This window comes from Xyrauchen texanus, chromosome 20 (genome assembly GCF_025860055.1).
Source record: "Xyrauchen texanus isolate HMW12.3.18 chromosome 20, RBS_HiC_50CHRs, whole genome shotgun sequence".
In the NCBI taxonomy this organism is placed as follows: Eukaryota; Metazoa; Chordata; class Actinopteri; order Cypriniformes; family Catostomidae; genus Xyrauchen; species Xyrauchen texanus.
The window spans coordinates 41,143,046-41,157,784 of record NC_068295.1 but is presented as its reverse complement, the minus strand read 5'-3'; the positions used below and the strand labels follow the sequence as shown (position 1 = coordinate 41,157,784).

Below are 14,739 nucleotides of genomic sequence, written 5' to 3'. Positions count from 1 at the left end.
CAGTCTCTACATCAGGGGTCGGTATTATTAAAAAATGTACAATATATAGAAAAAATATTATTATAAAAAATGTCTGTTTTATTCTATTACATTAATAATTTTAAAGCTACTCAAGTTATTCAGCCAAATGTAGTGAGCGGTTTTCTCGTTTCTTGTTAATGTTTGATTAATAGTCTTTATATGTCATAGCCTACTAGACAGTGCTCAATTCGGTTACATGCACACTTCAAGTCCAACATTTTGATGCAAAAACGATTTTTATCAGACCAAACCGACTGCGTTTACATTAATGTCTCATCAAGACATGGCGGAATTATAAAGTATATATGTACTGTATATAGATCAATCAACCAGTGGTTGTCTTGCTATCGTGATTGATGTAATCAACACTCCTGTTCTAGATGTTGAATATAGGCTAAGTATAGAAAACTACTGAAAATTTTGATAGCAGACATCTCTATTTTTTCAGATATAAAAAGATTGTTTTATCTCCCAGCCCTATTGATAACATTACATTAATCTCTCACAGCAGCCCAATAATCTCAGTGTTAGACAATTAAATTACAGGCTATGTTATAGACACACAGAATCTAGTAAAAATAAATAAGAAATTTACCTCGATATGTTTCTTCAAATTAGAGGCAGGATTAATGCTGATATCTGGCTTGAGCAAGTTAAACTGACATGACACGATTGGCCATTTTCACTGCGAAAAGCCCTTTCAGGCACTGCCGGTGATGTTCAGGTGTTGAACTGTGCTTGAGGCATTCTCCACAGTTGGTACAGATCTACAGCTGCCATTTAATTTTTTTTAAGTGTGATTTTATTTGTCGGGAGTCACGAGACACTCCCTAGACAATCATGTTGATAGATAAAAATAAAATCAGTACAGGGAAATAGCAAACACAGATGATGGGAAAATAGTGTAGTAAAAGTACAGTTACAGCACTTAAAATTAACACAAGTAAAGGTATAAAAAAATGTAAACTACTTAAGTTAAATTATTGGGGAAAAATAGTTAATTACAGTAACGTGAGTATTTGTAATTCATTACTTTACACCCCTGCAGACAGGATACAATTGTATTAAAATTAACTAAGTGTTACTTTCACTGCAGCAATGCTGTACACTTATTCTACAGGTTTTCTACAGGTTAGCACTGGTGGTAGTGAACAAAAAAAAATCATAAGCACAAATTCATTTATTAGTACCCAGAAGAGTATGGTCGAAATTGTTTTATCGTTATTTTTAAATGATTCGTTACAGTTTTTATTTATTACTACAATGAAACCAGTTTTTTTTTTTTCATCATTGTCAAATAAAAAAATTCAGTTATGAATATCCCCTCAAACAAAGCACCAACAAATGACTAGAGGTCAACCGATATAACAGATTTGCCAATTATTCAGAGCCGATAGTTGCAGTTTTTAACTATCGGCTTCAGGCAGTGTTTGGTGTAATGTATTACTAAGTAATTAATTACTGTAATTACTGAAGGAACACATATGTGAGAATGCAGTTTGTGACTTCCAAACTTGATGCGAATATAGTGTAATTTGATTGTATTATATTATTATTATTTTATATACAGTCTTCTTATTTTGTATAAACTATATATTGTATATTATTAGGTGTATATTGTGTTGTGTAACAGATGTGTAAATCAGATTTTTATTCTATATAAAACAATAGTGAATTTAAAATTAATATTTAATTTTAAATTAATGTAATTACTTGCATATATGTTTTCTAATTTAATGCAACCCCCTTCAATTCTTTGGTAAGTTCATGAATCATTTATTTTATTTTACATGATTTATTCGAAAGAATTAAAGAAACAGTTTCATGTCTATCCTTGTATTTTTCATCAGGTCGAGGTTGATAAGGGTTTTAGAAAGTAATTAGTAATAAGCCATGCAATTATTTTTCAGACAGAGTAATTAGTACAGTAATCTAATTATACTGTATAAGATGTAATTAATAGTTAATAATTAACTACTGTTTTAGAGTAACTTACCCAACACTTATTTTTAAGTTTTCATTCTTATTATACATTTAAACATTTATATCCCACCTGAGTTATTGGTATCGGCAAAACTCACTATCGGTCAACCTCTACAAATAACACGATTTGTAACATGATAACTTGAGGTTGATCAATATATTGTTTTTTCCGATTAATTGGTGTCAAAACTTTTGGAACTATTAGTTATCGGCAGAAATGCTATATGACATTGTAATATTGTAATACATTGTAGATGTTTATGAGTTTATTTTTCCCCTTGCAATTTATCTTTAAAATAAGAGTCCCCGGTGTATTTCTTTATTTTTGTATGGTTAAAAGTCTTGTGTTAAGCAAAGTCTTGTTTTTTTTTCTTCTAGTTATTATTGGGATTTTTTTGTTGCACAATGAAATGCATCTTGGATTTCATTCCATTTGGACTCATGTAGCCTCTGTATCTGTGCCCGTCACAGTAAGGAAAGACTAAAGGCACTGTCACATTCACCTTTGCACTGCTAAATTCACAGGCGAAGAAGGCATAAGCGGACATTTAGCGCCTGTGAAACCAGCAAAAAACCAAATGGCCAAGCAGCCCCCGCACTATATACTATGTGAGAGTGATGTTAAAAATAACTTGTTGCTAAAACTATATCTTTGTAATGATATCCAAGCAACTTCCTATTGGTCAACGGAGTGAATTTCGCCCATCAAAGTTCACTAAACCCCACGTGAAATCCGCGAGGGGTAATTCTTTGCTACCAGAAGTCCATCACATAGAATTAACAATCATACGGATTCCCATTGATATGACTGTATTTAACCATGCAAATTTTGTTGTGCCAAGGTAAATGTGCCTTAAGAAAATTTACTTCAAAAGAAAACATTCAATAAATCAATTTAAAAATCGGCCGATTAATCGGTTATCAGTTTTTCCATCACCTTAGTTATCAGTATCACCAAAATCAAATATCGGTTGACCTCTAATGAATACCACAAGTCAGGAAAGAGAAAAGGTAATGGCAGGTTTTTTTCATTTTTATTATAAACAGCATTCATTGAAAATAAAATTGAGTGATTTGCAGATCACGTTAAAACTACATTGTATTTCTGTAACACTAAATGAACAATTATATGCAAATTACCTTTATTTGAGATTATATTAAACTTTTTTTAACCATTAGAAATCTCTGCATTTTACAATGTTAAAGGACACATTTTAATTTGTATTTACATTCATTAACTTTTCATGTCAGAATTTCAATTACTAATCCTTCTTTCCTACTTGTATCCACACATTGACCCAAATGTCAATGTGTGAGCTTCAAGGGTGTTTTCATTGGCGTCCCCTAAACCTCTGAGATGCTCGTTGAGGTGCCCGTTGATTTCCCTGCTGAGGTGCCGGTTGAGATATCTGTTGAGGTGGTGCGTTAGCAGTAGCATTGAGTAAAGCACATCCAGATGTCAGACAGACTCCAGGAACTCCATGTAGTCCAGGGTGGCCCCTCAAACCAGGCTGCCCGACATGACCCCTCTCTCCCATCCGACCTGGTTGCCCCTCAAATGCCCGGCCAGGACGCCCGCGCTGACCTATGATATTAAAAAATTACTAAGATAAAGGTCTGTACCATAACATGACAGTGTGACTCTTGATTTCAAAATTCTCTGTGAGAATTGTTTGATGGAGAGAGATAACAATTCTTGTAATGAGCTCATTATTGTTACCCATTGGTCCCTGGTCCCCAATATGGCCAGGAAGGCCATAGCCTTTAGCTCCCTTGTCCCCTGTTTCTCCCCGGTCACCTGTGGCAAAAACAAATAAAACATGTTATTAAATTGAAAAACCATCCAGCTGCATGAGCGATACACCCTAGGAGCAATCAACTAACTTAGACAGGTATAAACACTGTTTATACTGATTAACAACCATGTGCTAAGGTCATTGATGAATAAAGATATAAAACGACTTGTAAATATTATTAAATTTCATTAGCTTGGCTGGGGACCGTGCCATACATGTTACAGAAATTCTAGACCCAATAACAATGTAAAAGATCTGCTTGTCATTTGTAACAGGAAATCCCTAGTATATGGGTATAATGCAAGGGATGTAGTCCTTGAATGGCTGATGCTGACTGAAGAGGAGATGATATTGGACGATATGAACTGTAGTGCTACAAAGTTGATGTTCTGAAACTAAGCTAATCATCTAAATATACACGAGAATTGTGCACGCTTATAATTAATCTTAAACTCATCCACTATTTTGTCTTTTAACTTGTGTAAATGCAGATGACTGCTGCAAACATTGCAAACTCTCATCTCAAGGACTACTCAAAGAAATATCTATACTATCTACTGACACTAACTAAACTGCATTTTTAAGTAGCATCACAGCAGCTATACAACTATGATTTTTTTTTAAATAGTGTAACAAGCTGCTTTCACTAAAATTAATGGTTTAGCTTGATAAAGTACTATATCACTGTTTTGTTAAACAACTTAAATGTAGTTAGCTTGTTTTTGTTAGTAGCTCATAGTGTAGCTAACTTTTTCAAAAGCGTTGCTTGACCAGAGTTTAAAAGTAGCTTCCCCAATACTGATCTGTCTGTAATCCAACCTACATGCAAGCACAAACCATTTGTTGACATTTTTAACTTGCATGCACTATTTTGTGTCAAAACAATGTGATATCATAGCTAATCTTTCTTTAAACACCTTATTTCAACCATTCTTCAATTGCACCTGTACACTCATTTGTGAGTAATGCCATCTGGCAGTGAAGTCACACAGTTGCTCATGTTTAATACACCTAATACTTTTCCTCTGCTGACACTTACAGGCTAACACTACTTGTATATAAATATATATTCATGACAAATAGCCCATTCCAAAAGACAACAGTTTCTTTTGAGGGTGAATCCATCAAGTGTACTGCCCACAGGGGCAGCTTTTCAACCAGCTGAGAAGTATTTGTTATACTAATTCATTAGTGCGTGAACACAGCCAATAGCAATGTTGACATATTATTGTTTCTCTATACCATGGCCTGTTCTTTATTTGTAACATATTACGCTATCTGACATCAAGGCAAACACATTTGTTTAAAATGTGTAAGCAACGACATGGAGGGCCACCCTTGTATTGGTGTATAGCCAATAGGCTACTATTTGTCATCTGAATGTACTAGAGTATGAAGATAGTTTACCTGGTGAGCCCTGTCTGCCCTGGTCACCGGGCTCTCCATAGAATCCCTGCTGCCCAATTTCTCCTTTTAAACCATCAATGCCAATGTAACCCTGTCAAAATGGCATTTGAAGAAGGAATACATTCATTTGTTAGTAAGCTGTCATTTAGAAGACACTTTTTTACAGTGATTAATGAAATACTGATTACAGGTACAATTCCATGGAGAAACATTAGGTTGTGAGCCTTGTTCAAGGGCACAATTGTAATGTGGGAGCTGTGGGAATCAAACCAGCAACTTTCCGTTTACCAGGCCTAAGCTTTAGCCAGTGCACCACCCCATCCCATTTGATGAAATGCCTTAAATAAAATAACTGTCACTATTTTTATTACTTTTATTGTGATTTCCCTATCCTTTTTGGAGCTTGACAGCCATGGATCAGTCTACTTTTATTATTTGGAACTAGAGCTGGGTAAAAATATAGATTTTCATATAAATCACAATCTTCATTTGAACAATATGATATTGATTTTTAAATTCTCAAGATCGATATTTTACTCTATGCGTAACTCTCTACAATGCAAGTGAATCACACTTACATGCAAGCAAAGTTTGCGCTATATGACTAAATATGTCTGTGATTGGCCAATGGATGGTAAATGTTTAGATTTCACTCACCAGTGTTTGAGTAGTATATTGGCGAAGAAATTCAGCACCGAGAATCTTTCACTGCGTGTTGAGAGTAAAAGTATGTTTTGACTTGTTCCGTGTAATGTCTCCAAAGAGGAGATCCACACAATCAATTTGCCATTGAATAATGTCTCTTTTAATATCTTTATAAAGTCAGTTGTTGATAAAAAAAATAAAAACATGAGACACTCCCTAAACTGCTGCCATTCTTAAAGAGGCAGTATCAATGTAAATACTTGTAAACAGTACAAATTCTGCATGTGTGTGTGTGTGTGTGTGTATATATTAGGGCTGTCAATCAATAAAACATTTTAACCGAATTAATTACATGGTGTCCCGATTAATTAATCGTGATTAATCGCATATACAAATATATGCTGAGAAAGCCCCTCATATAAAAAGAATTAAATAAATAAAGATTATACATATTTATATCAATATATAATTATACATAGTTATCTTTAAATGTTTAAAAATTATATCTATATATATATATATAATAAAAAATATTCAGATAATTCAAATGCATTATATTCTTGTAGCAGAAGAGTTAATCATCGATAAGACGATACAAAAAATGGCTTTAGAATACAATATATTGTTTACTACCATATTATTGATCATAAGTCAATCATTGACACACAGTTCACAGCAATCCATTTCTCAAGTGAATTTATCAATCAGTTGGAGATTTATTATGAGGGCTTGTTTAAGAGCCCGTCAATCTACACCTGCATCAGACATGCTTGTGTAGCGTCTCGGGTGCGTTGCATCATAAATATAAAATGTTTAGGTCACTGTTTCAAGTTAAATATCGTTTAACGCTCAATCTTTAAACACATCTTAAGATCCCTTAGTTCGCATTTGCGCTCCTTCAAGTGTTTTGAACGCAAGAACGTAACGCTAATGTTTGTGTTGTGGGTTGTTTTCTTCACTGTATAAACTGTGCGTTGCTCATACAGATGAAATTTATTTTACTGCCCTCTGGAGTAAACAGGTGGTATTACAAGCTTGCATTTCTTAGGAATCTTCCTTATTATGGTGCGATTAATTGGGTAATGTTTTTTTTAATCGACTGCCCTAATATATATATATATATATATATATATATATATATATATATATATATATATATATATATACACTCACCTAAAGGATTATTAGGAACACCATACTAATACTGTGTTTGACCCCTTTCGCCTTCAGAACTGCCTTAATTCTACGTGGAATTGATTCAACAAGGTGCTGAAAGCATTCTTTAGAAATGTTGGCCCATATTGATAGGATAGCATCTTGCAGTTGATGGAGATTTGTGGGATGCACATCCAGGGCACGAAGCTCCCGTTCCACCACATCCCAAAGATGCTCTATTGGGTTGAGATCTGGTGACTGTGGGGGCCATTTTAGTACAGTGAACTCATTGTCATGTTCAAGAAACCAATTTGAAATGATTCGAGCTTTGTGACATGGTGCATTATCCTGCTGGAAGTAGCCATCAGAGGATGGGTACATGGTGGCCATAAAGGGATGGACATGGTCAGAAACAATGCTCAGGTAGGCCGTGGCATTAAACGATGCCCAATTGGCACTAAAGGGCCTAAAGTGTGCCAAGAAAACATCCCCCACACCATTACACCACCACCACCAGCCTGCACAGTGGTAACAAGACATGATGGATCCATGTTCTCATTCTGTTTACGCCAAATTCTGACTCTACCATCTGAATGTCTCAACAGAAATCAAGACTCATCAGACCAGGCAACATGTTTCCAGTCTTCAACTGTCCAATTTTGGTGAGCTCTTGCAAATTGTAGCCTCTTTTTCCTATTTGTAGTGGAGATGAGTGGTACCCGGTGGGGTCTTCTGCTGTTGTAGCCCATCCGCCTCAAGGTTGTGCGTGTTGTGGCTTCACAAATGCTTTGCTGCATACCTCGGTTGTAACGAGTGGTTATTTCAGGCAAAGTTGCTCTTCTATCAGCTTGAATCAGTCGGCCCATTCTCCTCTGACCTCTAGCATCAACAAGGCATTTTCAGCCCACAGGACTGCCGCGTACTGGATGTTTTCCCTTTTCACACCATTCTTTGTAAACCCTAGAAATGGTTGTGCGTGAAAATCCCAGTAACTGAGCAGATTGTGAAATACTCAGACCAGCCCGTCTGGCACCAACAACCATGCCACGCTCAAAATTGCTTAAATCACCTTTCTTTCCCATTCTGACATTCAGTTTGGAGTTCAGGAGATTGTCTTGACCAGGACCACACCCCTAAATGCATTGAAGCAACTGCCATGTGATTGGTTGATTAGATAATTGCATTAATGAGAAATTGAACAGGTGTTCCTAATAATCCTTGAGGTGAGTGTGTATATATATATACTGTATATATACAGTATATGTATTTTTTTTTTATCTGCGTGTGTACTCGGACTTTGGCCACAGAGATGTTTGTTGTGGGTTGGGTGGGGTTGGGAATCGGGAGGGGGAAGGGAAACAATGGGGTTTAATGGTTGACTCGGTATATGAATGTTTTGCTTTGTTATGGGTCATGTTGAGAAGCAACCAATTAAAATGTTAATCTGGAAAAAAACAACCATGTCGGAAGATGTGGTCGTGGAAATGATGTTACTGTTTCAAAAGGGGCAAATTATTGTCCTGCATCAAGAAACAACTGAGGAGATTGCTTAAATCACTGGAATTGGGTTAAGAACTGTCAAATGCATTATTAAACCTATAAGGATAGTGGTGAACCTTCTGCTTTGTGTAAGAAATGTGGTCAGAAAAAAATCTTGAATGATCGTTATCAGATCACTAAATCGCTTGGTGAAGTCACATCGTATAAAATCGACAGAAGAACTCACGGCTATGTTTAATATTGAAAGCAAGAGCATTTCCACATGCACAATGCAATAAGAACTTACAGGAATGGGAATAAACAGCTGTGTGGCCACAAGAAAGCCACTTGTTAGTGAGGCTAATCAGAAAAAAACAACTTCAATTTGCTAGAGAGAATAAAGATTGGACTGTGGAGCAATGGAAAAAAGTAATGTGGTCTGAAGAGTCCAGATTGACTTATTTCAAAGCGATGGGTGTGGCAGGGTAAGAAGAGAAACACATGAAGAGATGTACCTTTCATGCATAGTGCCCACAGTACAAGCCTCTGGAGGCAGTGTTGTGATCTGGGGTTGCTTCAATTGGTCAGGTGTAGACTCAGCAACATTATACTGCAATAAAATTAAGTCAGCTGACTACCTGAATGTACTGAATATCCTATATATGAATTTTGTCTTCCCTGACGGCACAGGCATATTACAGGATGATAATGCCAAGATTCATCTGGCTCAAATTATGAAAGAGTAGATCAGGGAGCATGAGGAATCGTTTTCACACATGAATTGGCCACCACAGAGTCCTGAACCCATTGAAAATCTTTGGGATGTGCTGGAGAAGACTTTCCAAAGTGGTTCGCCTCTCCATATCTCGCCATCAATACAAGATCTCGGACAAAAATTAATGCAGCTCTGGATGGAAATAAATGTTGTAACGTTGCATCGTTGCATTTTTTGGGCCAGGCAGTGTATATGTAAACAAACTGGACATTACTGAGATATACACAAAATAATTAGAATCAAATCGGAATCTAATTTAAACGAAATGAAACGAGAGCTTATGAATTGGAATCGAATCGAGAGGAGCTTGGACATTCAGCAAAACATCTACTTTTGTGTTCAACAGAAAAAGTCAAACAGGTTTGAAACAACATGAGGGTGAGTAATTGGTGACAGAAGTTTAATATTTTCCATTTTTATCACTAACCCTTTTGTGAATATAAAGTGAGGCACTTATGGAAATTCAGTTATAATTTATGATGTAGTATAAAAGCTCTGATTTCTTAGCCTTGATGACCCTGAAGTTTTGAAAAGAGAACACCTCTCCAGGACATGCGTAGTTATTTCAATTTCAATTGTATAACCTTTTACATTTTACATGTTTGAATTTGAGGCTCTGTGAACTTTTATCATTCTTTGGGCCCCTTTGAGAGAAAATCTTTGAGAAGTCTGAAAAAATTATGCTTGAGAAATATGGAAAGGATTTCCACTCCACTGAAGATGGGATTCACTCCAAAAACCATTCAACACTGAGCAAGTGTCTTGTCTGTGACTTCCTATTTGTCTTCACAGGGACTTGGAAATTCTGAATGTTTTTATATCATACAGCCAAACAGTGCTGCACATTCTCCAGAGGTCTTTCCACTATGTACATATTATATCAAACTTGGCCTAGAAGAAAGTTGATGTATGGACCATGTTCTTTCTTAGCTTACTATGGCAAAAACAGGTTTAACATGTGCTAACTTCAAGTGTGTGATGTATAAAACAAACCACAAATCGAAATGCTTTTGTTTCCAAGGACTAGCAAACTTGAGACTGCACCATCGTTAAAGTGAAATTTGGGTGTTATTCTTGTCCTAGGTGGGAAACTTACTGGAGGTCCAGATTGCCCCTTTGGTCCTGGGGGACCTGGGGCACCCATAGGCACCTCTCCATAGAGTGGGCACACGGCTGCGCACGTCCTCCTCACAGAGTTAGCAAAAGTCGACATCTGCTCCAGAACCACCTGTTTGCACACCTCGATAACATGTTGTGCGGGAAAGGTGGGGCCCTACAAAAGAGATCATTAGCACTGAGATAGCTGGCCTGAAACATAGAGCTCAGATTAGTGTAACTCTCATCAGTGGTAGTCTGGGAATGGATGGCTGTTTAATGAAGCCAACAATATTTCACCAGTCACATAACTGATTTACAGCCACACTAAATGAAAACCTTGCCCCAAGCTGCTGAAAAAAGCTGCAATAATGAGAAAGCATTTACAAGCAATCTTGACACCAAAATGGTAACCACATATATTTTATGGATGTTATGCCAAGTGCCACAATGACAATATGTCTCAGAAGCTTTGAAGGCTTTTTCTGGAAGTGGTGCTTGTTAATCTGCTGGCGAATTGCAAATGAATACAATTAGTAAACAAGCCTGTAAACAGGTGTTCAGGTTGTGTAAAGTAAGGAGGAATGTTTGAATTTCACCTTACTTATGGACCATAACAAAGTCCCTTTTAGGCAAGTCAGTCCATTTTGGTGAATATCTTGGCAACAAGAGATGGTCTTTAGTCAATAGTCATGCACAGCCCCATTTCACTTAAATGGGAAACGTTTTGCGCTGCCTTAATGGCGATAAAGTCTTTTAGCTGTAAGGTAGGACTTCTTTTTCAACAGAGCCTCCATAGGACCTGTCCCAAATGGTGCACTGTATGTGTACTTGCAGACATGTGGCCTTAATTTGTATGTATCCATAAAATCCACAATACTGTAGAGTGTCTAAAGTTTCAGGAGGAAGCTCAAACCCTCTTTGCGCCCCATACCTGCCCTTTAGCTGAGAATGAACCCCTGCAGACTTCACAGTGGACTATATAGCACAACAGTCAGGTTCCGGAAGTAAAAATCTCATTCAGACACCCCTACATGCGGTTGTTAATGGATGGCAGGGCTGCCGTTAAGGGGGCCCAACTGGACCTTATTTATTGGGGCCCTGTCTTGGTGGGGGCCCAGAGGGTTTGAATTTCACCTTACTTATGGACCATAACAAAGTCCCTTTTAGGCAAATCAGTCAAGTTAGTCAAGCTGGGGTCCAGAAAGGCTTTTCCATAATGTAGAGCGCATCTAAACACGTTAAGAGGGAGACGCAGATATAAACACTGAGACAGCGCACAACTGCAAATGCCATCTGGATAGTGCATGATGATTTTTTTAAGAACTTTATGAAATGTACAACTGGGCAGTGCACAACTTTCAGACTTACCGGTGGACCTGGTGGGCCCTGAAAGCCAACAAGACCACCATCTCCTCTCACACCCTTGAACCCGACACTGCCTTTTCTACCCGTGTCTCCAGCAGGGCCTCGCTTTCCTCTTCCTCCCTGTGCTCCTGGCACACCCCCATCTCCTGTCTGACCCACAAACAAGACAAGCACACCCATAATCAAACAAGTATACTTTTATACAGTGTACACATGTCTGAATGAGACCTTGACAGCAAGCTGTTTCATGGAAAGAAATACAAAATGGAATGCAACAATATGCTGATCTGCCCATCATATTCATCTTTAAAAAAGGATTTCTACAGCTATTGTGACAATGGACAGACCAAATCCTAAATAAAAATCCATGTGGTTGTATGAACTTCAATAGTTAACAATCACTGTCATATCTTACCCTGCCTTTAGGTCCTTTGACTCCTTTTGTACCCTGTGGAAAAAGTATGGAGATGTGAGAAACTAGAACCACATGATAATTCAAACGTGTAAACATGAAATTAAACACATTTGGGTCAATAACTACCTTCTCCCCTTTGCTTCCCTGGACCCCCTGAATGCCAGTGTCACCCTGGAAGATAAAAAAGCACACATTTGGCAATTGCATTGTAGCTTTTATCCAAGAAATGTGATTTGTAGTTGATGGCTATGGTGTTGCAAGGGGAAACCCCAAAATCATGATGCTGCGTTTTACCATTTTGTGTTTGTATGAAAGAGAGCTGTAAAACTCTGGAAAACTGTGTGCTGTAATGTGTCCTAATCGGAAAATTGCCCTGGAATTTGACACATTAGCTTGAGGTGTAATTTTGTGAACTTTGACTCTTACTACTCCGCACAACGAACATGACATTCTTAGTGTTAATTTTTCTGCTCTAACCAGAACTATTTTTATATTTCTTTCTGAATGCGTGTGTATTTAAATTCAAGTCGAAAGTCTCCATCTTTTTTTTTCTTTCTAAAATGAATAACCAATAATTTCCATTTTCTAACTTCTCCCCATGAATATTACATAACATAATAATACAACATCAGGCTCTTACTTTGATGACCAATTGTTCAAATTTCATAAAATGTGTTAAAAGTAAATATGTCTTTAATGCAGGGAAGAGTCATCAGGACTAATGAAATATATCCATATGATGCTGAAATAATGTTTAGATGACAGAAGGCCTATGCACGGAATGAGTTGATATGGCTTTATTTAAACCATATGATCCTTCACATCTAATGCTACAGCCTCTGTGTAATATAGTTATTTTCCTGTATGGACATCTTAAGACATGTTGAAATAAACTTCAGAGACCTTTTCAGAGGTTAGATATAGAACAGAGCAGTCGACGGTTTGAGTCTAACGCGCTTTGTAGTGTGACTGCACCCAGAGCCAATTGACACTATGCGGCCAAAAACTGCTGTGCTCACCAGTGAAAGCTGTGCTGTGCAGACATGACTGCAGTGTGAAAACATGCTGGTTTCTATGCTGTTAGATGACGCTGAGTGTGTTCCTAAACTGCCGGCAACAGATGGCTTTTCTCCTTTCACTTTTTTTGGGAATGTGTCGGTTCCCACTTGTCAAAAAGATACTACAGCAATCTGTCAAGGCCTAAACTAATTTAATGACACATTGTGTAGTATGCATATTATAAAAGTTAATATGCTTGTCTCTCACTGAAGTTGAGCCCATTTGTACATCAGATGGTGTGCTGGTCACGGTAAAATGCTGACATCATAATTCCCAATCAAGGGAAGAGCTTGTCTTTTCAAGAAATCCTACGTTAACTTTTACTGCAAGGTCAAAATGGATGGGTGACCAGAAATGCAAAACAATTTTTTCCCAAAAATATCACTATACACTCACTGAGAACTTTATTAGGAACACTGTGTCATAATAAAGTGCCCAACATGCTGTTGTAATCCATCTGCCTCAAGGTTCGATGTGTTGTGCATTCTGAGATGCTGTTCAGCTCACTACAATTGTACAGAGTGGTTATCTGAGTTACCGTAGCCTTTCTGTCAGCTCAAACCAGTCTGGACATTCTCTGTTGCATCATGCCAGTCAAAATCAGTGAGATCACATTTCTTCCCCTTTCTGATGGTTGATGTGAACATTAACTGATGCTTCTGACCCGTATCTGCATGATTTTTATGCATTGCAATGATGCCACATGATTGGCTGATTAGATAATCTCATGAATAAGTAGGTGTACAGGTGTTCCTACAAATTAGAGTAGACATTACAAAAAGCGGCTTAGGAAGTCCATATAACTGAACATAAGGCTATTTTTCAACCTAGTCTCATAGAATGAACACTAGAGGCGCTACAACAACTGTTGCATTTAAAACATGCTGTTTATTCACTTTCACACATATCACGAGTACAATGGATGATTATGACTTTATAAACATGCATTTTTCGCTCTATTGCTCACACACTGCTCTGTTATTATATCAAAACACTTTTACTATAATGCATCTTTTGAAAAACAATACATTTTAACGCTTGTATTACAGACTTACCTACATTTACACACTTATCCCAATGTGATTAGCTTGCACGGTAGCTCACCTGATAGTGTTGGAATTTGGTCTCTGAAGACTGAGGCTCAAGCCCAGCTAAGCATGCAAGCTATCAAGTGAGCAGAAAGTGTCATAGAAGTGACACGAAATGACGTGGTTGCTTCAGAAAATTGCTTTTAGAATGGTTAGGTTTAGGGGTTGGTGTTAGGTAAGGATGTCTGATTTGTTTACCTCTTATTTGTTTTTAGGACAATATTGGTTAGGTTTAGGGTCTAGGTTAAAGGTTTAGGTAAGGGAGGTACGTTTTACTTATTAAACCTCCATCTAACGTTGTCTGATTACGGCACCATTTCACTCACTTTTGGCACCCTCGCTGGTTGTTTCGCGGCAGTTTCCCAGTGAAATGCCCAGAGGAGCGCCAAAAGCGAGTAAAATGTTGTTGTAATCAAACAGTGTGTATAAGGTGAATGTTGCACAGTGTTTCTA

The 14,739-nt window shown here is 37.4% G+C and overlaps 1 protein-coding gene across 1 annotated transcript in view; it reads right to left on the bottom strand.

Moving 5' to 3' along the window:
• Positions 1–3,062: 3,062 nt before the first annotated feature.
• LOC127660592 (collagen alpha-1(IX) chain-like) overlaps positions 3,063–14,739 on the bottom strand; it is a 51,292-nt gene continuing 39,615 nt past the window's right edge. Inside the window, exons 21-27 of the mRNA XM_052150910.1 lie at positions 12,266–12,310; positions 12,140–12,172; positions 11,728–11,874; positions 10,358–10,534; positions 5,208–5,298; positions 3,725–3,802; positions 3,063–3,589 (exon numbers count right to left, since the gene is read on the bottom strand). Coding sequence (XP_052006870.1) covers positions 3,336–3,589; positions 3,725–3,802; positions 5,208–5,298; positions 10,358–10,534; positions 11,728–11,874; positions 12,140–12,172; positions 12,266–12,310 — 825 coding nt within the window. The 3' untranslated portion in view covers positions 3,063–3,335. The remainder of the gene's footprint in view (positions 3,590–3,724; positions 3,803–5,207; positions 5,299–10,357; positions 10,535–11,727; positions 11,875–12,139; positions 12,173–12,265; positions 12,311–14,739) is intronic.